This window comes from Emys orbicularis, chromosome 13 (genome assembly GCF_028017835.1).
Source record: "Emys orbicularis isolate rEmyOrb1 chromosome 13, rEmyOrb1.hap1, whole genome shotgun sequence".
NCBI lineage: Eukaryota > Metazoa > Chordata > Testudines > Emydidae > Emys > Emys orbicularis.
The window spans coordinates 16,384,831-16,408,595 of NC_088695.1; the positions used below are offsets into that span (position 1 = coordinate 16,384,831).

Below are 23,765 nucleotides of genomic sequence, written 5' to 3' on the forward strand. Positions count from 1 at the left end.
GAGGTGAGTTGATAAAATAAAATTAACAGGAGAATAAAAGTCGGAGACTGGGAAGTGGGAAGGAGGAAAGAAGGAAAATAGGAAAGGTTTCAGGTCAGGAGAAGCCGAAAAAACTAGACCTGGGTATGTGAGCTGACACTATTAGAGAAGGGAAGTAGAGGGAAATAAAATCTACAGGTGCACCAGAAAGAGAGTATCAAGGGACAAAAACTGAAAGGAGATATAATTGGTGTAAAAGGGGAATTGATCAAAAAGTTGTGTTAGATGAAAACCGATCCTGAAAACAGTAAATCAGAAGCTCACCCACAAAGGACCGAAGGTGTGTGAATAGAGAGAATGACTGTTTGAACATCTATTGACAGAATACAATTCAAAGATGCCTAAGGGACAAGTGTGGGCCCATTAGGTGAAGAAACCTGCCTCTTCTCACAGTTAGCATAGCCTAGTCTGGTCACCACACAAAGAGGCGGTGATTGGTATTAGGTATCCTGACAGACTGCGATGGTGAACTCATACCTTCAAGGGTCAGCAATATCTAATATATTTCACTGCCTGTATAACAATCTCTTGCTTTGTAACAGATGGAACATGTGCCTTGAACACAGATGGCAAACCAAACCAGAGTGCACGAGTTCATCCTCTTGGGCTTCCCCAGTAGTCAGTATTTGCAGACCTTCCTCTTTGTGCTGTTTTCCATGATGTACATCCTGACAGTCATGGGAAACATGGCCATCATAATCCTAGTGAGAACATGCTGCCAACTGCAAACTCCCATGTATTTCTTCCTCTGCAACCTCTCTTTCCTGGAGATATGGTACACCACAGCCTACATTCCCAAGACACTTGCAGTCATCCTGGGGACAAGCAGAACAATTTCCTTTACTGGCTGCATCACACAGATGTACTTCATTCTATCCTTTGGCTGCACGGAATGTTTCCTCTTATCCGTCATGGCCTATGACCGCTATCTGGCCATTTGCTACCCATTGCGCTATAGTTTCATCATGAACAGCACCTTGTCTGCTTTGCTGGCCCTCTGCTCTTGGGTATGTGGTTTCCTAGCTATTTGTGTGCCAGCGTATCTCATAACCAGGTTGTCCTTTTGTGGCCCTAATGTCATCAATCATTTCTATTGTGACCTAGATTCTCGGATAGTTCTCTCCTGCACAGACACACATCTCCTTCAGCTGGTGGCTTTCCTCACCGCCTTCATTGTCCTCCTGGGCACCTGTATAGTAACTCTGATCTCCTACATTTATATCATTTCCACAATACTGAGAATTCCATCAGCATAAGGACGGCAAAAGGCCTTTTCCACTTGCTCTGCTCATTTGGCTGTTGTGATTATCTGGTATGGCTCCACCATTTTCCTGTACGTCAAGCCTTCTGTACAGAACACCCTGGATCTAAACAAAATAGTCAACACCTTAAACACAATTGTAACACCACTGTTAAACCCTTTCATTTACACTGTAAGAAACGAAGAGGTGAAGAAAGCCTTGGAAAAGGCACTCGCTGGTATGTAAAGTGTGTAGATGTCTTTGATTTGGTATAAAATAAGATATCATTAGAGCTGTTAAAATTATTTCATTTGCATTGTTTTTTAAGAAAAAAAAATCTGTTCTCAAAACCAGAAACCTTTTTCTTTTTTTTTTCTTTTTGTTGAAACTGAATATTTTGAATTTCTGGTATTTTGAATTTTTGTGTTCAGCTTTCTTTCTTTCTTTCTTTCTTTCTTTCTTTCTTTCTTTCTTTCTTTCTTTCTTTCTTTCTTCACTCTGTGACTCCTCAGCTTTTGAAAAAATACATAGTGGCACAAGGAAAAAAATAATGAGAAATGAAAATTAAAAAAAAAAAAAAAAAAAAAAGCAAATCCCTGTATACCATTCACTGTATTGCATTTAGAAGTGAAAATGGGGCTGGGGGAAAAGGATAAAGAAAAAAGAAGGGAAAAGGTGGGAAATTGCAAAATATCAATATTTGGATTTTTCATATTTGTTTAAAAATGTTTTGCAGAAAAAAAATACAAAGCAAAGAAAACAAAACAAAAACTAAATAAAAATAATTTATTTTTGGAATGAAAAATACTTTGATATTTTGAATTGTTTCACAAATGTGGGGTTTTCCCCCCCATTTTTTCCAACAAATTCTAAGCAAAAAGGTAAAATGTAATATGTCTTAGGGCTTTTGAATATGTCTCCAGCTAAACATAGTCTCATCTACAAGAGCTGATCTAAAAACAGAATTCCCATCCAACGGGAAATTCCAATATTTCGAAATCTGATTTTGTTTTTGTGAGATTAAATCTTCTGAAATACTTAATTTTGATCTTATTAAAATGTTTTATTTTGACTTTATCAATTCAACTTTTATAATCTAATCTAATGTAATATTAAAACATGTCTATAATATATTAATTATTATATTATATTATTGACACAAAACATTTAGATAATTTCCTATATAAATTTTTGATGAAATCAATACATTTCTGCAAAATGTTGCAATTTCATTGAATCAGTGTTATCAAATGGAAAAAAATCCAACCAGTAGCTGTATTATTTACTCCAGTGGCTGGCTACTTACACAGAACAGAGCTTAGGTGGAAAACTCCTGTATTTTTATTACTGAAGTTTCCAAGTTCCTGTGTATGAACTCCATTTACAGCCAATTTTTAAAAGTATTTAGGCAGCTAAAGATATAGATAAGAACCAAGGGCTAGATTCACAAAGAGCGTTAGGTGCCAGACTGTCACTTTAGGCACCCAAGTCCCAGAATCAGACCCCACTGGGATTCACAAAACCTGCACTCAGCTGCTGCCAAACCCTTGTAGGTGCTTACACTCACTCAGAACTTAAGTTTATGCAGTAGAAGTTCCCTAGGCACCTATGTTTTTGCCACTGAGGACATGTCCTGTTGTCTCATTCTCTGCGCCCGGATGCCTCAGCCCCAAAGCAACACATAAATCGGGAGAAGATCAGCGTTCCTCCACCTAACTTGCATGCAGAGTCTGATTTGGTAGGTGTGCTCAGAGCAGGGATTTGAACAGAAGTCTCCTACCTCTCCGGTGAGAGCTTTAACCACTAGGCTAAGGGATATTCTGACGTGGGAGTCCCTTAGTCTCTCCTGGTGCAGTTGTTTCACTTTGGATGAATAAAGAGTCATTGGGCCAGAGGGCATATGCACACATGAGAATGACTATAGGCTGGTGGTTGGTAGACTCTCCCAGTATGTGGGAGATCCAGGAGCCAGTCCCCCACTCTAATGACACCTTAATTATTTATCCAAAGTGGAACAGCTTCACCAGGATAGAATACGGGAGAGCTACATCAGATTACCCCATCAACCAGTATTTAGCGCACTCTCGTGAGTGTTTGGAGACCCCTGTTTAAATCCCGTCTCCCCCTCAAGTAGAGGAGGGACATGACCTAGTAGTTTTCCACATCACGGATGAGTACCTTAACCACTGGGCTAAGGGAAGGGGCTTAAGACACACCCCCGTCCTTGGTATCTGTGATGCTTCCCAGGGTTGTGAGGCACCTCTCTACCACTTGCCCTTAGAATGAAGAAGCCTTGTCTGTGTCTGTCGGGGGTCAGCTCCCCAGTCCCACCAGCCGTGGGCAACACAAGCACTCCCCTCTCAGCCTATGCAGGTTCCGCTGTCCCTCTGCAGGTTAGCAATTGGCACTATCCAACACCTGAGCCCTCGGAGTATCTCCTTGGAGTGTCCAGCCCCTGGTCCACTGGACACTCAGCGAATTCACATATCCACTGCTCCCAAAGAAGCAGGACACCCCAGCTTACCAGTTTCCCCTCGGATCACCGCTCCGCTCAAGACACAGCCCTTAGCGATGTTTATAATGAAAACAAGCACAAGTTCATTTAACACAGAGGAGAGATTCAAGTGCTAGTAAATGGATATATTGAAAACAAATGGTTACATGTAAAATAAACGTATAGTAAACATTCTAGAACCTAGACTTACTTAATTAGTTACTGTCATATCTTATAGTATTGCTCACCTGTGTTTCTCAGCCAGGTAGGCTGCAATCCCTTTTTCATGAAACAAGCCATGCTCTCCGCTTGTCTCCTCAGTGCAGGATCCTGGGTTTACCTCAGTACCCCCAGTTACACCTCCCAAATCCATTGTCTTTACTTGTAAGCAGGACACCCCCTTTGCTGGTTTTGTTTTTTTCCTGCAGCTCTTCTCTTATGTGAATTCACAACTTCTGCATTAGGCTCAGTAAAGCAAATGGACTTACATTATGAGACACACAATACACAATAACCATCCAGAGAGAGAAGCGTTTACTACCTCCACCAGAACAGAACCTGTTTATCACCTTCTGTTGACCTGTCTTAATGTACATACCTTAAGAACATACCTTAAATATCATCCGTGCATACATTTTGCAATGATGATGACCAGTAAGCTACTAGCTCTTGGTAGAGACCTTACATGCCACCCTTTGGTGAACTGTTACATAGAAACCTGACCCAGAGGATCCCTGTAAACACCTTTTGCCCTCTGCCAGTTGGCACCAATGGGTCCCTGGGTCAGAGCACCTCCTATTGGCTAGTTTAGTCTAGTGTTCTGGCTTTTGTGGATCCCATTCTTAGATGTCTCCCTCTCCCCTTCCATTGTATAGGGAGCCTGGGTGCCTGACTCAGGCTGTGTGAATCCCAATGATATTCTAGGTGCCTGAACGTGAGGTGTTGTGACACTGAGTACTGCAACATCTAAGTCCCTCTGTAGTTGTGTAAGAAAGTGGGTTGTGGTAACAGAGACCAAAGATCAACCTTCCTCTTGCAAGATGGAGGTCAGTGATGCAGGTAGACCAGGGAATGTAAATTGCTACAAACAGCAAACTCAGGGTATTGTGTTCTACTATGTTTGAATATCAGAGTTTAATTGTTAGATACAAGCTCTCTGTGTCTTAATAAGAACAACAACACAGCCCTTAGAGCTAAGATCAAGGGTACGCGTAGGATAAGATTTAGAATTAGGGTTAACTTTAGAGTGATGTTTCAGGGTTCGGTTTCAAATTGAGTGTTGGGTTTCAGAGGTTCATGTTAAGAGTAGATGGGGATTATCAAAGGAGACAAAGAGTTGCTAGGCATCCAGTCCTTAATTAATTTCAACAGGATTCAAGCACCTATTTCCATTCTAAACCCCCCAGTCTAAGTTGTTAATTAGCTGAGTTTGGACTAAGGGCTACATATTTCATATTTAAGGTATTTACGTCACCACCATTACCATAGTACAGGGGTTGGCAACCTTTGGCACGTGGCCCGTCAGTGAAATCCGCTGGCGGGCCGGGACGCTTTGTTTTTCTGCAGCGTCCCCAGATTTGGCCAATTGCAGCTCCCACTGGCCGCGGTTCGCCATTCCAGGCCAATGGGGGCTGTGGGATGCTGCGTGAGCTGAGGGATGTGCTGGCCGCCGCTCAGGCCGTAGGAGAGAAGATGCCCCCATCCCCATGGGCACTACCCGGCCCCTCATTGGCAGCCTCAGCACAGAGAGCGAGGTCTGGAGGGGCCTTGGAGACTGACTTGCCACCTTTCCATTACAATGAGTTTCCCCAGGCCAGAGGCCCATGGGTGTGGGGCTGTGAGTGGAGGGGGAAGCTCTTTCTGCCCCAGCTCTGGGCTCCCACAGGGGACTCAGGGCCAGGGAGCGCAGATCCAGCACCACCCAGTGGGACATTAAAAGCAGGTTCTGAAGAGACCCCAGAAGAAATGTGGTGGGTGAAAAAACTCCCCCGTCCCTTCCCCACATCCGGCCAAGCTTCCTCATTTCTCTTCAATGCCTTTTCGCTACTGAGAGGCAGGGGTGATGGTTGACTGATGGGTTCTCCCCCCTCTTCCACCACTGGCCCCTGGATGGAGAGTGTGGGGTGAATACCCTAAAGGGAATGGGGTAACTTGGAATTGAAACATTTGCATCCACAATCCTCCCCCCTTTTTGCACCATAAAGGGGCAGGAAGGAGCAAGGGGCAATTTGGATACACACACATCCCAGCCTCAGTTCAATGTGGGGACATGGAAGGATGTGTGGAGCGAAGAATTTGCAGACAGTCCCTGGCTCCCGGGGGGGCGGGAGGAGGGCGAACTGTGCAGACAGTCCCTGGTTTATAGTAGCTGGGGATGGGGAGTTGGCAGACACTCCCTGGCTGGGTTGGGGGGGGGAGGGGTGAGGCGTTTGCAGACGCTCCCTGGCGGGGGCGGGGCTGGGGCTAGCAGGGATACTTTCCCTTCCAGCCTGACTCAGGGCTTCGCTGCTCAGACACCGAGAGAGAAGGTACCGGGGGTGCGGATCGGGCCCCCAGTAGAGCCCCCTCCCCTGGGGTTCCTGTCCCCTGGTCCTAGCCCCCCCTTTTCTCTGGGTCCTGCCCCCTCTGTGTCCAGGGCCTCCCCACCCCCTGGTCTGGGCTCATCCCCCTGAATCAGGGCTTTGCCTCTGCAGAGTCTCCTCTCCCTGGCTGGGGGGCCCTGCGTCCCGGGGCGGGTTTGGGGGTGTTTGGAGGGAGGTGACCCCTAAACCTTCCTGCGCTACCCCCCCCGATCCTCCGCCCCCCCCGTCCCTTTCTTTTCGTACTTCTCCCTGCGTGGATTTCCCGGAGCCCATCCCCGTGGCGCCCGGCCGGCCCTGACCTGCTCCCCACACGCTGGGTGCCCATTGCCGGTCAGAGCTCACCATCGCCACCTCCGCACTGTGACTCAGCCTCTGGCTCCATCGCATCCCAAAAAGCAGCTACTGCAGCAGGAGCCAGGGCCTGTGAATTGTCGTAATTTTCACGCCGACTGCCTTCCTCCGGGCTGAGAATTAGGCATCAGAGTTAAATGCCGGGGACAAACAACCAGCCCCAGCTCCCCGCTGAAGCCCTGTCCCGGCCTCAGCCCTTTCCCAGCCTATGGAGCTTAGCCCAGAGAAGGTGAAGAGGCCTGCCCCCCCGGCTGTAAATACCTGCTGGGGGTGGGGGCACTGCAGCGTGGCAGTGGATAGTCTGACGCCATCCCCTGGCTGGGAGTTGCAGGCAGAGGAATTCACACTAGGAGGGAGGTGCACCTGTCTGGCAGGGAGGGGAATTAGCTGCTGGCACAACTCCCTGAGGGCTGGGGTGGATTCTCCATCCTGGGCTGTGCGTGAAGCCGGACGGGAGGTTTGTTTAGAAGATCTGCCTTCTATCCCCCCTGTCATAACTATAAAGGGAAGGGTGACAGCTCTCCTGTGTACAGTGCTATGGAATCTCTCCTAGCCAGAGACTCCAAATCCTTTTACCTGTAAAGGGTTAAGAAGCTCCGGTAACCTGGCTGACACCTGACCCCAAGGACCAATAAGGGGACAAGATACTTTCAAATCTTGGGGGGGGAAAGGCTTTTGTGTGTGTCCTTTGTTTAAGGGGTTGTTCGCTCTTGGGACTGAGAGGGACCAGACATCAATCCAGGTTCTCCCCATCTTTCTAAACAAGTCTCTCTTATTTCAAAATTGTAAGTAAAATCCAGGCAAGGCGTCTTAGATTTACTTTGTTTTCTCAACTTGTAAATGTACCTTTTACCAGAGTGCTTATCTTGTTTGCTATACTTTGAACCTAAGACAGAGGTGATTCCTCTGAGCTCTTTAAGTTTGATTACCCTGTAAAGTTATTTTCCATACTGATTTTGCAGAGATGATTTTTACCTTTTGCTTTAATTAAAAGCCTTCTTTTTAAGAACCTGATTGATTTCTCCTTGTTTTAAGATCCAAAGGGGTTTTGGATCTGTATTCACCAGGAGTTGGTGAAAGGAAGGAGGGGGGAAGGGTCAATTTCTCCTTGTTTAAGATCCAAGCAGTTTGGATCTGTATTCACCAGGGAATTGGTGAAAGGTTTCTCAAGGCTTCCCAGGGAGGGAATTCTTAAGATGGTGGCAGCGGACCAGAGCTAAGCTGGTAGATAAGCTTAGCAGTTTTCATGCAGGCCCCTACATTTGTACCCTAAAGTTCAAAGTAGGGATACAGCCTTGACACCCCCGCAGTTCATTCCGGGCCCTCCCCGGCGTGCGGGTTTGCCCAGGTGATCCCAGTCTTCCCGTCCAACCTTCCAGCTGGGAATTTTCCAGGCGACTGGAGTGGTGGCGAGCTGAAACGTGGCTCGGGGAGTGGGGTTCAGAGCCCCTCTCGGTCACGGCAGCTCTGGTGTTCCTTGCCCCCATCCCACCCTCAGCTCCCCTCTCCTCCACAGAGACTCCCCGCGCGCCTCAGAGCCGGGTTTCTGCTGTGGGAGAAATCAACCGGCTGCCGTCCTCTTGCCCCCTCGTAAGGCAGCAAATCCGAGGCCCAGGCCGGACGGTTCCGGGGTGGTGAGCAGGTGCGGCCGAGGGCTGGATTTCGTCCTCGTTGGGGCGGGGGGGGCGGTTATGGCAGCCACTCCGGCCCAGAGTGAAAGCTGAGTAAATAGCAGGGCTGCGTTCCTGCCAGGAACGGCCGGGAGCCGGAGCCTGCTCCACAAACCTCTGCTTCTCTGCAGGGCGACAGCGGGGAGATGGGTCTACCTGGGTTAACAACCCCCCAGTGACCAACCCGGGTCTTCTGCAACTGCTCCAGGGGCCCCCCAGGGGCTCAGGATAGAACCCAGGAGTCCTGGCTCCCAGCCCCCTCGTTCTAACCCACTAGCCCCTCACCCCCCTTCATTCCGTCTGACCCCCCCACACACGCTTCCTTCTTTCCATCTGTCCGTCCGTCCATCCATCCATCCCCATACACTCCCCCTACATTTCTCCATCCATCCCCCAACTCCCAGCCGTACCCCGGTCCCCGCCTGCCCCTCCCTGCTGGGGGCTGGCGCGGTGGTGGGGGGAGGCAGGGGGCCCGAGAGGAGCCATGACTCTGATCTCAGGAGCTAGGCCCCGTGAGCCTGCGGGACTCCCTGCCACAGGACCTGGCTGAGCAGGGGGGTGGGGCTGGGGTCTCGGAGCCATCGCTGGGGGGGACGGGGGTTTGGGGCACCCTGTGCCCATCAGTTTCCATGGAAACCCTGTATCTCACCCCCCACACAGATCCCCAACCCCAGAGCCGAGATGGATCTGGTCAGCGGGCCGCTACTCGTCAAGAAGCCGGGTGAGTCAGGGCTGTGAGGGGCGGTGCCGTGAGGGGGAGGGCGGCCCCATGGCTGACGTGGCCCCTCGCCCCGGTGCCCATGGGGGATTTGTGGGGGGGGCCCATGGCTGACGTGGCCCCTCACCCCACTGCCCATGGGGGGTTTGTGCGGGGACCCATGGCTGACGCGGCCCCTCACCCACCGCCCATGGGATGTTTGTGGGGGGGGCCGTGGCTGACGTGGCCCCTCCCCCCCAGTGCCCATGGGAGGTTTGTGGGGGGGCCGTGGCTGATGTCCCCCTCACCCTGGTGCCCATGGGGGGCCCGTGGCTGACATGGCCCCGCGCCCCGGTACCCATGGGAGTCGGGGGTGCCTGTGGCTGACGTCCCCCTCCCCCCAGTTCCCCTGCGCAGCAGCTCGGTGTCGGTGTTGATCCGAGGCTTCGTGGCTGACGTGGGCTGCGAGCTGCTCTACAGGAACAAGGAGCCGGGGCCCGTGGAGGCCGTGTTCAAGTTCCCCGTGGATGCCGAGGCAGCTGTCTACGCCTTCCAGGCCCGTCTGGGGGGGGCCTGCATCCAGGCCCAGCTCCACGAGAAGAAACAGGTGCTCGGGGGCAGTGGTCCCGGGGGGGAGAGAAGAGGGGGCGGGGCTGGGGGGATCTTGGGGTGACCCCGTCTCTCCCGGCAGGCACAGGAGCAGTACAAGGATGCACTGGGTCGGGGGCAGAGGGATGTCAGGGGACGGGGGGATCTCGGGGTGACCCCGTCTCTCCCGGCAGGCGCAGGAGGTGTACAGGGAAGTACTGGCCGGGGGGCAGGGGGATCTCGGGGGGGAGGGGGATCTCGCTGTGACCCCATCTCTCCAGCAGGCGCAGGAGGTGTACGGGGACGTGGTGGCCGGGGGGCAGGGGGATATCAGGGACAGGGGGATGGGGGGCAGGGGGATCTCGGGGTGACCCCGTCTCTCCCGGCAGGCACAGGAGCTGTATGGGGACGCGCTGGCCGGGGGGCAGAGCTCGTTCCTGCTGCAGCAGGAGGGGGCCGGGGGCGATGTGTTCAGCTGCTCCCTGGGGAATCTGCCCCCCGGGGAGGAGGCGGTGCTGACCCTGCGCTATGTCTGCGAGCTGCCGCTGGAGCCTGACGGGGCCGCCCGCTACGTGCTGCCGACCGTGCTGCGCCCCCGCTACACGCCCCGCGGTGAGACCCACAGCCCCCCCTGCACCCGTTCCGCGCCCTCCGGTGAGACCCACAGATCCCCTTCCCCCGTCACGGTGAGACCCAGAGCCCCCCCCACGTGCCCCATGGTGAGACCCACAGATCCCCCTGCCCCCCCCACGTGCCACACGCTGACCCCTCCCACGTGCCACACGGTGAGACCCACAGCCCCCCCTGTGCCCCAGCTCCGCGCCCGACATTGAGACCCACAGCCCCCCCTGCACCCGTTCCGCGCCCTCCGGTGAGACCCACAGCCCCCCACCTGCCCTCCGGTGAGACCCACAGATCCCCTACCCCCGTCACGGTGAGGCCTATAGCCCCCGCGCCCCATGGTGAGACCCACAGATTCCCCTGCCCCTCCCACGTGCCACACCGTGTGACCCACAGCCCCCCCTGCTCCCCTGCTCCGCGCCCCCCCAGTGAGACCCACAGCCCCCCCCACCTGCCCTCCGTGAGACCCACAGATCCCCTACCCCTGTCACGGTGAGACCCACAGCCCCCCCATGCGCCCCACGGTGAGACCCACAGATACCTCTGCCCCCGCTATGCACCCCATGGTGAGACCCACAGATCCCCCCATACTCCCTTGCACCCTATACCCCAGCTGTGTGCCTCCAGCCATGCTGCACCCCTTTCACATGCCCCATGTTGAGACCAGACCCATAGGCCCCATAGATCCCGCATAGCTCCCTGTACCCCATAGCCCCCAGAACCCGGACTACACACCCCATGGTGAGTGACCCCACAGCCCATAATCCCCCGAAACCTCCATAGCCCCGTTACGTACCCCACAGTGAAAGAACCAAATTTGCCCCCATAACGCCCCATAGGCCACTACTGTGTGCCCCTCGGTAAGTGTCCCCCAGGCCTGAAATCCCCGCCCCAGGGTATGTGACCCACCCCAGCCATCCCAAAATCCCCTGCTATCCCAGCCCAATATCCCCCCAATATCTCATCCTCCCCATCCTCCCCCTGCTCTCTCCCAGCTCCCTGGCCCTCACCCCTGTGTCTCTCTCTGCAGGGTGGGACGGGGAGGACGTCACCCAGGTGGTCCCGCGGGTCCCCCAGGGGAAGCTGCCCTACACCCTGAGCCTGAGCGCCACGCTGCAGTCGCCCCACGGCATCGACCGCGTGCTCTCCAACTGCCCCCTCACCCCCCTGAGCTATACGGCCGGGAACCGAACCACTGCCCAGGTAAGGGCTCACCCGGGCGCCTGGGTCCCGGCCATCCCCAATGGGAGGAGGGTGCGGGAGGGAGAGGGGGGGCTCTGGGCTGAGGGGTGGGTGCCAGGGAACGGGGCTGTGGGCTGGGGGGGATTTGGGGCGAGGCTGGGGGGCAGGTCCCAGGTGGGTGGGTCCTGAAAGGGGGAGCATGGGCCAGACTTTGGGTGATTGGGGGGCGGGGGGATCGAGCGACACCAACGGATCTGGGGAATTTCCCAGTTTCTCTGGGGAAAATCTGGACAGGCTGAAATCTGCCAGTTTGGGGATGAAATCCCTGGCAGTCGCTGGGCTCTGTTAGTGTTTAGTTTCTGGGATTTTCCCTCTCCTTCTTTCTCAGTGGAAGGAAATGGAGGTGTGGGGGACCAGGAAAATTTTACCCCTAAATTGGAAAGATTTAGCCCCCCCCCCCCCCAAATGTCAAATGTTTGCAATTTTTCACCAGGAAAAGCCAAGTTCCCGCATTGGCCTTTGGGGTTGTTTTTCCCTCTCTTCTCTCCACTGAACCCGGGGGGGCCCAGCCAGCGTTCCCAGGGTCAACCCCTCACCCCGGCTTCATGCAGGGGGCACCGAGCCAGGCACGAGAGCCAGCAGGACCCTGTCCCCCCAGGAATCGTGTGGAGGTGACTGTGTGTCTGTCGCCCCCCAGGTGTCGCTGGCCCAGGCCCCCCCGTGGGACCGGGACGTGGAGCTACTCGTCTATTACGTGGAGCCACACAAACCCAGCGCGGTGCTGGAGGCCGGGCTGCCTGGAGCCAAGCCAGGTGGTGGAGGGGATCCTGCACCCAGCTACCTCTGGGCGGGGGTGCAGAGGGGGGTGGGGATCTGGGAGGGGGGTGAGGTAGGTGCTGGGCGGTGACATGGGATCAGGGAGGCACGGGGCAATGAGGGGGATGACTGGGGAATGGGGGGTCCTAGGGCTGATGGGGGTGGGTGCTGTGGGAATCTGGGGGCAGGCGAGGGTTGGGGGACAGGAGCAGGGTGTCTTGGGGGAGCTGGGGATGGGGTGCGTGTGGAGGACAGGGGACAGGAGCGGGGGGCCTTGGGGGAGCTGGCGTTGGCAGAACGGGGTGTCTGGGAGCAGGCAGGCACTGGGGAGCACTGCAAGTTTGGGGGGCATGGGGGAGAACTGGGGATGTGAGAGCAGGCACTAGGGGGCTGGGTATTGGGGGTGGTGGGGGATCTAAGGCAAGAGAGGGGTGGGGGGAGGGACAGAGCAGTGGGGGTGGGTCTCTGGGGGCAGTCGGGGGTGCTGAGGGGGCGGCTCACGGGGGCTCGACCCCATGCCTGCCCCATTTGGGGGCTGGCTCCCATCTCCCCGCAGGTTCCCTGATGGGCGACCCGGCCGTGATGGTGACCCTGCTGCCCAGCGTGCCCGAGGCGGTGCCGGCCCTGAGCCGGGCCGGGGAGTTCATCCTCCTGCTGGACCGCTCCGGCAGCATGGCGCACCCCATGGACGGCAGAGACCTCTCCCGCCAGCGCATCAACAGCGCCAAGGTATGGCCAGACGGGAGGCTGTGCTAGATGGGCCCGTGGGGCCACGCCCGGGGGAGCTGCCCAGGCTGGCTGGGCCCATGGGGCTGACTCTCCATCCGTCTGTCTGTCCCCAGGAGACCCTGTTCCTGCTGTTGAAGAGTTTGCCCCTGGGCTGTTATTTCAACATCTACGGCTTTGGGTCTGAGTTCGAGTCCTTCTACCCGTGAGTCCGAGGGGCAGGGCAGGGAGGAGGCTGGCTGGGTTAGGGGGCAGGGCTGGTTAGGGGACAGAGGGTGTCTGTGGGTTAGGGGGCAAGGCTGGTTAGGGGCAGGGGATGTCTGTGGGTTAGGGGGCAGGGCGGGTTAGGGGGCAGGGGGTGTCTGTGAGTTAGGGGGCAGGGCTGGTTAGGGGGCAGGGGGTTTCGGTGGGTTCGGGGCAGGGCTGGTTGGGGGCAGGGAGTATCGGTGGGTTAGGGGGCAGGGCTGGCTGGGGGCAGGGGGTGTCTGGGTTAGGGGCAGGGCTGGCTGGGGGCAGGGTGTCCCTGGCTTCGGCTGTCCCAGCCCCAGACCTGTCGTCGCCCCCCGCAGGCAGAGCGTGGAATATACCCAGCAGACCATGGCCGAGTCCCTGCAGCGCATCCAGCTGCTCCAGGCTAACCTGGGGGGCACCAAAATCTTGGAGCCACTACGAGCCATTTACCGCAGCCCCTGCCGGGACGGGCACCCACGCCAGGTACCGGGGGCATTGGGGCCAGCTGGAGGGGCGTCCTGGGGCAGGCTCGGAGAGTGATTGTGGGGCCGAGGGGTGATGTGGGGGGTTTCAGAGAGGGATGCGGGCCTGGTGGGACAGACTCATAGACTTTCAGGACAGAAGGGACCATCGTGATCATCTCATCAGGCCCCAACTCCTCGCCCCCACCGTGACAGCCCCTCGCGCCCCTGTGACAGCCCCGCCCCTCGGGCTGAGTCACTGCACCCCCAAACCATGAGTTACAGGCGTCAGGTCACAGCGACTCCCCCCAGTTGCTCCAGTTCAAACCAGTGAGTGCCCCGGGCCCCAGGCTGCTGAGGGAGACCAACCCCCTAGGGTCTCTGCCAATCTGAGCTGGGGGAAAATCCCTTCCCCACCCCACACGTTGGGGTCAGCTTGCCCGGAGGATGGGGGCGAGACCCCCTCCCCCCCAGCCAGCTCCCTGGGAAGGATTCTCTGCAGTAACTCTGAGCCCCCCCCAGTGCCCCAGCCCTGCCCATGGGGTGTTTGCTCCCAGCTGTCGCATGGGCCATACGCCATCGTAGGCCCTTCCTTGCCCACCCCCCCCCTGCTCCCCTCGGAGGCTGTTCCTGAACTTCCAAGGGGGAGACCCCGGGAGAGGGGATTGGAGAGGGGCTGGGGGTCCTGGGGGGCAGCCGACAGGGGCCATGGGGTGGCTCAGAGTGGGACTGGGGCTCTGGGCCAGATGAGGGGGCCAGTGCCCCTGGGGGTGTGAGCGGGGCATGGCAGGTAGCAACCGGGGGGGGGTACCTCTGTATAGAGCTGGGAGGGGCAGTGCTTTGTGCCGCGCCCAGCTCTGGGGGGTGCCCTGCAGCCCGGGGGGGGCAGGGAGGGCACACGTGGGGTGGTCAGGAGGGAGCTCCCGGAAAGGTGACCACAGCAGTCGGTGGGTTCTTGTCTCCAGGGGTCGGTGAACAGGTGATGGGTGGGGGTTGGGGTCATGCCTAAGGGTTGAGGGTCACAGAGATAGGGGAGAAGGTCAGCGGTCCCCATCGGTCATCCCCTCGGGAGATCTCTGGGAGGGGAGGGATGGGGCCGGGGGTCTCTGGGAGGGTCAGAGGGGCAGACTCTCCAGGGGGGCTGCTCCCGTTCCCAGCGGGGAGGGGGTGTCTCCGGGGGGTGTTTGGTCCCTGGTTCTGACAGCGTCTCTTCCTCCCCCCCCCCCCCCCAGCTGTTCGTGTTTACGGATGGGGAGGTAGAGAACACCCAGGATGTCATCGCAGAGGTGCAGCGTCACCGGGGGACCCACAGGTAATGGGGGTGCCTGCCCCCCGAGCCCTGCCCCCATTAGCATTGCCATCATGTGGACCCCCCCCACACCATAGTCCCCAGCATCTGCCCAACCCTTCACCTCACCCTACCCCCCAGCCCCGCCAGCATGGGGAGCCCGCCCCCAGCCCAGCCAGCCCTACTGGCCCCTCTCCAACTGTCCTGTCCCCCCCTCCCAGCACTGGATGGGCCCCACCAGCTCTGCCCCCCCAGCCCTGAACTCTGCCCCCCCTGCAGGTGCTTCTCCTTCGGCATCGGGGCCGGGGCCTCCACAGCTCTGATCAAAGGCATCGCCCGGGCAGCAGAGGGCAGCGCCGAGTTCATCACTAGCCAGGACCGCATGCAGCCCAAGGTGAGAACCCAGGAGTCCGGGCTCCCGGCTCCCAGCTCCCCTGCTGTAACCCACCAGCCCCCACTCCCCTCCCTGCAGCAGGGCTAGAACCCAGGAGTCCTGTCTCCCAGCTCCCCCACTCTAGGCCACTAGACCCCACTCCCCTGCAGAGCTGGGGATAGGACCCAGGCGTCCTGGCCCACCCTATGTGTGCCGGTCTCTCTCCCAGGTGCTGCAGTCTCTGAAGCGGGCCCTGCAGCCGGTGGTGACCGGGATCTCGCTGAGCTGGGATCTGCCCCCCGGGATGCAGGCAGAGCTGCTGCGTCGTGGCCCCGAGGTGATCTTCGGTGGGCAGCGGTGTATCGTCTACGCCCAGCTCTGCGGGCAGCCCCAGGTGAGAGAGTGAGGCCCCTGCCCTGGGGCGCCCCCAGGGCTCAGGATCAGTGACTGAGCCAGGAGCCCCCCAGTCTCCTCCTGGGTGATAACTCTGACCCCTAATGATGACCATTGGGCTGGAGCTCTCTGTGCTACCCTAGCCCCATTGATTTCAGTGGGGATTGTTAACTCTGACCCCTAATGATGGCCACTGGGCTGCAGGTCTCTGTACTAGCCCGGCTGCATTGATCTCAGGGCAGGTCTACACTACAAATTTACATCAGCGCAGCTGCACCGCTGTAGCACGTCTGTTGAAGACACTCTAAGCCGATGGGAGAAGCTCTCCTGCTGACATAGCGCTGTCTACACGGGGGGCTAAGGTCGGTGTAACTATGTCGCTCAGGGGGTGTGGATTTTTCATGCCCCTGGGCAACGTAGTTCTACCAAAGTATGTAGTGTAGATGAGACCTCCAGTGGGGATCGATAACTCTGACCTCTAATGATGGCCACTGGGCTGGAAGTCTCTGTGCTACCCCAGTCCCATTGAGCTCAATGGGGATTGTTAACTCTGGACCCTAAAGGCAGCCATTGGGCTGACTAGGCTAGCCCCCCAACTGGTGTTAATTGGGCGTATTTGCCCTCTTTGTTCTGTAAGCTGGGTCTGGGGGATCCCAGGGCATCTTCTCCCCTGTCACATTCCACCTCTGACCACCTTTCTTTGCCCGCAGCCCGCAGACACTCCCATGGGGGGTGTCACCCTGCAGTACCGCATCCAGGACCAGACCTACAAGGAGACGCTACAGTTCCCCCTGCAGCCACAGGATGGAGACAGGTGACAGCAATGCTCCCCAGCTCCCATCCCCTCCCCCCCCCCCAGCAGCTGGGTCCTGCCCCCCCACGTCCCCACCCCAGCGGAACAGAGATGGGATGGGACCTGCCCCCCTGGCTCCCAGCCCCCCTTCTGTGACCACTAGACCCCACTCCCTTCCCGGCACCAGGATAGAACCCAGAAGTCCTGGCACCCGCTCCCCCCCCCATCCCACTAGACCCTGCTCCCCTCCCCGCAGCAGCTGGAACCCAGGCGTCCAGGGCTGACCCCGTGACTCTCTCCCCGGCACAGGCTGCCCGTTCACCGGCTGGCAGCCAAGTCGCTGCTGCTGGAGCTGGAGGGGACCGTGGGGGCCGGGTCGGAGGGGGACCGGCACCGGGCACTGGAGGCCAGCCTGAGCTCGGGGGTCATTTGCTCCCTCACGGCTTACGTGGGGGTGGACACGGAGCGGGGGCAGCCGGTGCAGGGGCCGCTGGTGAGACGGGACGTCCCGCTGGCAGGTATCCCCTGAAGGGGTCGGGGCTCCCGGTGGCAGGGGGGGACCCAGCATGTGGGGGGAACTCGGGGGGTGGGAGGGGAAACCTAGCACCGGGGGGAGGGATGGGGGAACCTGGCGTCGGGGAGGAGGGGAATTCCGGGAGGGATCCCAGCACGGGGGGATCCCAGTGTAAGAGGGGGGGACCTAGAAGCATAGGGGGGCGTCATGCTTATAGGGTAATGTCCCTTTGCCCCTCTCCCTGACCCCCCGACTCCCATGGGGCTGTGCTGCCTCTCTCTGTTCCAGGGTGACAGCGACCCCAATGCTCACACCCCCGGGGCATGGGGAGAGCAGGGGTGCTGGCAGGGTGAGATGGGGAGTAGCCCACAGGGCTTGCCCCCCTCCCCCATCCAGGAGAGTGGGACCTGTGCTTCCCCCCAGACACATGGACAGAGACAGGCAGGCGGAGACCCAAAGTCAGACAGGGACAGAGACCGAGAATCAGACAGACGGACCCAGACGGGGACAGGCCGGAGAGACGCAGAGAGAGAAACAGACCCAGTCAGACAGACGGACTGACCCAGACAGCTGCAGGGACAGGAGGGGCGGGCGCATCGCTGTCATGAGCAGACCTGGCTAGCAGGGGCCTCTCGCCCCCCAGCATCCTGCCCTCATCCATGGGGCGCAGCACCCACCCCTGCATCCCCTGACCCTGGAGGAGGGGTCCCAACTGAGGGGAGAAGAATGGGGCTATGGGGACTGAATCTGGGGGTCACAGCCGGGGGGGGAAGGGACAGGAGCTGGGGAGATCCTGGCTGTGATGGAGCTGTGGGGAGAGGAGGATGGGGCTGGGTGTGTGGGGGTCCCAGCTGGGGGAAAGGGAATGGGGGGGTATGGGGGAGGGGTCCCAGCGGTGTGTTGGCTCTAAGTGCCTGGGGGGGGGGATGGATTTCTCCTCCCTCCCTTTGCTTCTCTGTGTCTGTTTGTGTGTCCGTCTGTCTCTCTCTCTGTCCATCTGCTCCCTAAATTTAGATTTCATCGTGGACTATAAGGAGATGATAGACTGCATCTCGATAGGACAGGTCTCAATAGACAGTATTTGCGAGCGGCCGGCGAGCATAGTGCCCATAGACGAACCGAACCACCGCAGCTTCTTCGGGCGCCTGTCCCGTGCCTTGCGTGTGGCACGTGAGTACCACTGTCATGAGTGCCTGCACCTCCCAAAGTCCTTCCTTGGAATTGCCTGTCCTGGCTCCGTGGCCTCCCAAAGCGCAGCTGGGGGGGCCCCCAACACAAGGGCAGACAGTCCTACAACCAGGGGGCCCCTCCGGAGATGGCACCCCAGAAAGGTGAGGGGGGCAGGGGCTGGAAGTCAGGACTTCGGGGGTGGGCAAACGCCAGGGTGACGCTTCATCGGGTTAGAGACGGACGTGCCCTGAAGGTCATGGAGCTGTGCAAGTATTTAAAAACTACATAGAAAATAAAGGAAATTCCTGGGCGAAAAACCTTTGTGTCTCTGGGGGAGGGGGAATCCTTAGCTGTTTTTTTTAAGTGTCGTGAAGCAAATTATCTTGAAACAAAATGAATAAAAAAATAAGGAACCCCCCAGGCAAAAAACTCCGTGAAGCTGGAATTTGGGGTGTGAGTTTGTATCAGTGAGCTAAGTGTGTGTGTTGGGGAGGGAGGGATCAGTAGTTTTTAGTAACAGAAATGTCTCTGAGCAATTTTCTCTGAAATAAACACAGAGGGAAATTCCCAGGCAAAAAAACCTTGTGAAACTGGGCCTAAGCTTGGACGTTTGTACAGGCGAGTTCAGGGACAAAAGTCTTTATTGGCACATTCTGGTTTATAAACGAAGAAACCCACGAAAGGCAGAAATTTTAAAGTGAAGGCTAACCTTAAAACCTGAATGTGGAGAGTCTGGAAATACGAAGTTACTGTAGCCCAGATAACTTTAACTCTGCCCCGTAACCCTGACCCATGCATGGCTATAATATCATATAGATTCTGTAACATCCCATCCCCCGCTACCCCTTTAGATGCTTGTGTATCCCCGGATGTAGGTCTGTATCACAGGTTGTAGTGAGTGATGTTCCCGGGGTCAGATTGTATTTGAGAAACACCCTGGGGTCGTGGAATTAATAGCTGGGCTGGGTCATTCACAGGGAGTTAGGTGCCCATCTCCGATTGAAAGTTAATTGTAATCCCATGGGTGCAAGAAGGGGCAGAGTTAAGGATGTCTGTGGAGGGGTTAAGGGTGCAGAAGAGCAGGTAAAGGGTGCCCATGGATGAGGTAGTGTTAAGGGTGCAGAGGAGCAGGTTAAAGGCACTCATGGAGGGACAGAGTTAAGGACACACAGAGGGTCAGAGTTAAGGTTGTTGGCTGTCCCCCAGCCTGGACAGGCCATGTCTCTGTTCTGTACCCACAACCCTGTACCAGCCCCATCTCCCCATGTCTCTCCCCAGGGCGGGAACCGGAGGAGTCTCCCTTGCTGAGGCTGGTGTCTCTGCAAAATGCCGATGGCTCATGGGACCTGGACCCCCGGCTGGCTGCCGTGCTGGGGGTGAACAAGACCGACGCCAGGGGGAGGATACCCAGTGAGGTGAGTGGGGGTGGGGGTGCAGAGGAGAGAGGAGAGGAGAGATGGGGGACAGGTGCCATGGGTTGCGCCTGTTCTCTCCTCCCAGATGAGATTGGGGGTGACCCAGGCTGGGGGGGGGGGGGAGTCTGAGGGTGACTGGATTAAATGACCCCCTGAACCTGGAGCCCAGTGGGCAAGACGGGCCCAGGTCGGGGGGCTGGGAACCCCCTAATGGGGTCAGAGCATTGGATCGAGGGGGCCCAGGCCCAGGTGGAGGCGCCCAGGCCGGGCCCTGTCTCAGGCTGTCTCCCTACCCCCTGGGCATGGCACTGGGCATCTGGGTAGGGGGTCCACAGTGCTGGAGTGGGGGCACTAGGAACCCTCTGAGTCCGGGGGGAGGAGGCTGGAGTGGGGGGGTCCCTATGCCAGGGGGAGGGCTGAGTGGGGGATGGAGGCCGGGGGGGGCAGGCCGGGCACTGACTCAGGCTGTCTCTCTCCTGCCCCCCGCAGGACGTGACCCCCAGTGTCTGGGCCACGGTGCTGGCCGTGGTCTGGCTGCACACCCGGGCCGTGGGGCAGCGCGACGAGTGGGAGCTGCTGGAGGCCAAGGCTGTGGGCTGGGTGCGGGACCGAGCAGGTGAGAGGGGGCCGGGGGGGTAGGGGGCAGGGACAGTGTCCAGGGTCTCAACCCCGAGAGCCCCTGCCCATTGGGGCCCCTGAGCCTGGGCCCCAGGAACCTCCATCCTCACCTCCCTGTCCCCATGGCCCGGAGCCATGACCCTGCCCCCCATGTCCCATAGCCCAGCCCCCTTCAGGGCCTTGAGAACCTGTGCCCCATGGGTCCCAGGGCCCCCATCCCTGAGATTTCTGCACCCCAGGGCCCCACAGCCCAGCCCTCAATAGCCCTCATCCCCAGCCTTTCCCCATCCCAATCCCAGCACCCTTCCGGGGTTTCCGTTCCCTGTCCCCCAGGACCTTTACTTCCCAGCTTCCCAACCCCCATGCCAGTCCCCCACATGCTGTGAGCTCTCTTCCCTTTGCCCCCAGGCCCTCCCCTCGTTCCCCGGGCTGGTGTCTCTCCACTGACCCTCCTCTCATTTCAGGGGCCCTGCTGAGCAAGTGCCTGGAAGCCGCCAACGCCCTGCTGGGCTGCAGCGTTAGCCCTGCTGTCTTCGGGCTCTGAGCCTCCCCGGGATCCCCGTACCTGCTCCCCAAACTACCCTGGGCATTCAACCGGGAGCCCCGAGGGCCAACAGTGGGCACTGGGTGCATACCCACATGGCCGGCCTGTGCCCAACCCGGAGCAACCCCCCAGCTGGGATCCCACCACTGCCACCAATTGGGATGCATCTGCCTCCCGCTGGCTGAAGAGGAGCCATGGCTGCCCCCCGGCTCCACCCCACGCTGACCCACTGTTCAGTAACCCCCATGCTGCTCACAGCCGCTGCCTCCTCTCAGCATTGTGGGGGAGTCCTCGGGATCGCCTGCGTCAATGTTGCAAATTTCTTCGCTTTTTCAAAATGACTGAGGGGTCCCTCTATAAACAGACCCTTTGCCCCACCCCAGAGGTGGCTGCACTGACCTCACCCTGCATGAGCCATCCAGTGTAAACTAGTCACATCTACGTGGAATTCAGCTATTGGACAGACAGACAGACCAACAGGATCTTTGCTTGTCCAGGCATGACCTCATTTTGTCATAATGGCAGATTTCTCTTTGCTAGACAATCCTGAACGCAAACAGGAGCGCAGTGATTCACATAATTCTTCATTTCCTCTCTGTCTAGGTCTGGACTAGAGCTGGTCAGACATTTTCTAGCTGAACAGTGTTGTGTTGGCAAATGCGATTCCATGGTGAAGGCTGAAAGGTGGAAGCAGGCAGCAGATGGAGGAAGCTTGTCCCATGCTGCGTGTTGTGAATCTGTTCCCATTCACCAGCTGCTGAATTCTCTACCACAGAAGAAATGATTAAAAACCTGACCATCCATCTTGACGGTTAATGCTCATGCTGTGTCCATCCTGGGCAGCACCGGGCCCTCCTCAGGACATCCTGGGACTCAAGCAAACGATGAAAGACATCAGCTGGTTAATTCCCTGGAAAGAAAGTGCTATTTTTATCAAGAAACTGCAGGAACATAACGAAGAAGCAAACAGTTTTCCCACTTCATGTTAACCAGCACTGACCCCCTTTGAACAGCTTTCACCCTATGACTCTGTGCTGGGTCACGTCCCTATTTCAGCCTTTCTGTGTCTGAGAAGGCAACTCAATAAATTCAATTTACAGCACCTGGAGTCCAATCACAGCTACCTGCCCCGCATTGCGCAGAGACTCTGGGGAAGGATTAAGATACCAGGTAATTGATTAATTGCCTTAAGCCCTGACGGAATGCCGCCCTGGGACTGAGATTTCCCCAAAGGCCAGATAGAATTCGGAGATCCTAATTCTCACTTCCCGCTATGAATAGTGGAACTTCGATACCAGCGGTGATATCCTGGTCCCATTGAAATCAAAGGGTGTTTTGTCTTCGACTTCAACGGGCACAGAATTTCAGCCCATATTACTAGGCTTTTGCAAATTTAACCCTGTGGCTGGGATTTTGGAAGACGTGATTGAGGCACCCAGTTCCAGGGGATTTGGCCTCTTTGAAAATTCCAACCTACTATCCTGTTCCAAACCCACTGAAGTCAGAGAAAAGGCTCTTTCAGAGAGAGCTGGGGAACCAGCTTCCATTGAAAACTCCAGCCGGAGTGAGTCTTTCCAATGGTCTTCAGATAAACTCCATTGGTAGAAGTTGATTGCCTAGCTCCCTTCGGCGCCTTTGGATGTCCCAGCTTCCAGCTGACTCCAGTGGACTTTGAAGCAGGCCCAGTATGGATACCTGAGCCTTTAGCTAGATAGAAAATCCACACACAGAATAACAAAATCATATGATCGTCTGTACTCACAGGTATGTGGCCATAAACAGCCTCACGTACTATAGCACACCCAGTAATGTATGAACCCTCCAGCCTGTAATGCCCTGTCCGTGCCCATCTGTTCCCATCTAGTCCTGGGTCCTAGGTTCTCTCCTTGGCTCTGGCTGGGCTTTGCATGCTAGCGACTAGAGCAGGGGACTGGCCCATAGCGTTCCCGGGTTCTGTTTTGGTTCCTGGAGGCAAATGTGGCCTAGTGGGTCGAGCAGGGGGGACTGGGACTCAGGACTGTGGTAAAAGTGTCACAGAGAAACCATAATAAAGACAATTAACAGATGTAAACACACTGAGCATAGCAGGTGTCACCCATCAGTCTTACAGGGCCCCAGCAGGTCAGAGTCTTTCCAATCTTCCGCCAGCCCAAAAGGTCCTGTCCATTCGATGGGTCCGAGTCAGTTCAAACTCATCCTTTCAGAGCAAAAGTCCTTTCTTTGTTTCCTTGTTTCTGGAAAAGCCAGCCTAACCCAGTCTGCAAACACCCTTCCCCCTCCCCACCCCCCGAGGGTGTGGAACTTCTCTGGAGTGGATCAGTCTCCGGGGGGGGGGGAAATGTCTACACTGCATTGTAAACCCGGGCTTGTGGACTTGGTGTTTCCAAGTCCGTGCTTGAGTGTCCACACTGCATTGGAAGCCTGGGTTTACAATGCTGGACCTGGGTCTCTCAGCCTCGCTAACATGTCCATACTGCACTGTGCAGACCTTCTGACTCGGGTCTGCGGCTTGACCCGCGTCCACACTGCACAATGACAGGGCTTGGACCAGAGTCTCAGCAAGACTCGGGCTCTGACCCATCCCCCTAGCAGCATCCTAGGACCCAGGCCCTGAGTGTTTGCTCCACTGAGTCAGACTGACCTGTGTGCATGCAGAAAGGGGCCTTGGGCTCAGACGTGAGTCAGAGCCCGGGCATAGGGTGCAGTGTAGACATAGATGGTGAGTTGCTTTGCTTTACTCCCCCCCGCCCCATTTTTGGTTCCTGGAGGAGCTGGTGTAACCCTCCCCCCTGGAGTTATGTACAATTCCTGGCCCACAGCGATACATAAACTTAATACAGTGTGGTCCCCAAAATATTGATGGGGTGCGATATCTAAGACTGGCCTGCAGAGAGCATCCCAGTGATGCACTGGATTGGGGAACATGGTTGCTGGGTTCAATTCTCAGCTCTATCACAG

The 23,765-nt window shown here is 56.9% G+C and overlaps 1 protein-coding gene and 1 pseudogene across 1 annotated transcript; both read left to right on the forward strand.

Moving 5' to 3' along the window:
• Window positions 1-605: 605 nt before the first annotated feature.
• LOC135888256 (olfactory receptor 6F1-like) lies at window positions 606-1,526 on the forward strand (annotated as a pseudogene).
• A 7,532-nt stretch (window positions 1,527-9,058) lies between these two features.
• Window positions 9,059-20,807, forward strand: LOC135888056 (von Willebrand factor A domain-containing protein 5A-like). The gene is made up of 17 exons (XM_065415872.1): window positions 9,059-9,098; window positions 9,479-9,681; window positions 10,052-10,274; window positions 11,314-11,486; window positions 12,163-12,277; window positions 12,838-13,010; window positions 13,124-13,212; window positions 13,577-13,721; window positions 14,932-15,011; window positions 15,267-15,381; window positions 15,590-15,754; window positions 16,464-16,567; window positions 16,856-17,064; window positions 18,075-18,230; window positions 19,509-19,645; window positions 20,135-20,261; window positions 20,728-20,807. The coding sequence occupies exons 1-17, from the start codon at window positions 9,059-9,061 to the stop codon at window positions 20,805-20,807; spliced, it is 2,334 nt and encodes a 777-aa protein (XP_065271944.1).
• Window positions 20,808-23,765: the final 2,958 nt, after the last annotated feature.

What these genes read in the sequence shown, in the direction of transcription:
- LOC135888056 (XM_065415872.1), top strand. Translation starts at nt 9,059, where the DNA reads ATGGATCTGGTCAGCGGGCCGCTACTCGTCAAGAAGCCGG. An exon ending in GCTGCCTGGAGCCAAGCCAG is followed by an intron (nt 12,278 to 12,837) that starts GTGGTGGAGGGG and finishes ATCTCCCCGCAG; the next exon opens with GTTCCCTGATGGGCGACCCG. An exon ending in CGTCACCGGGGGACCCACAG is followed by an intron (nt 15,012 to 15,266) that starts GTAATGGGGGTG and finishes CCCCCCCTGCAG; the next exon opens with GTGCTTCTCCTTCGGCATCG.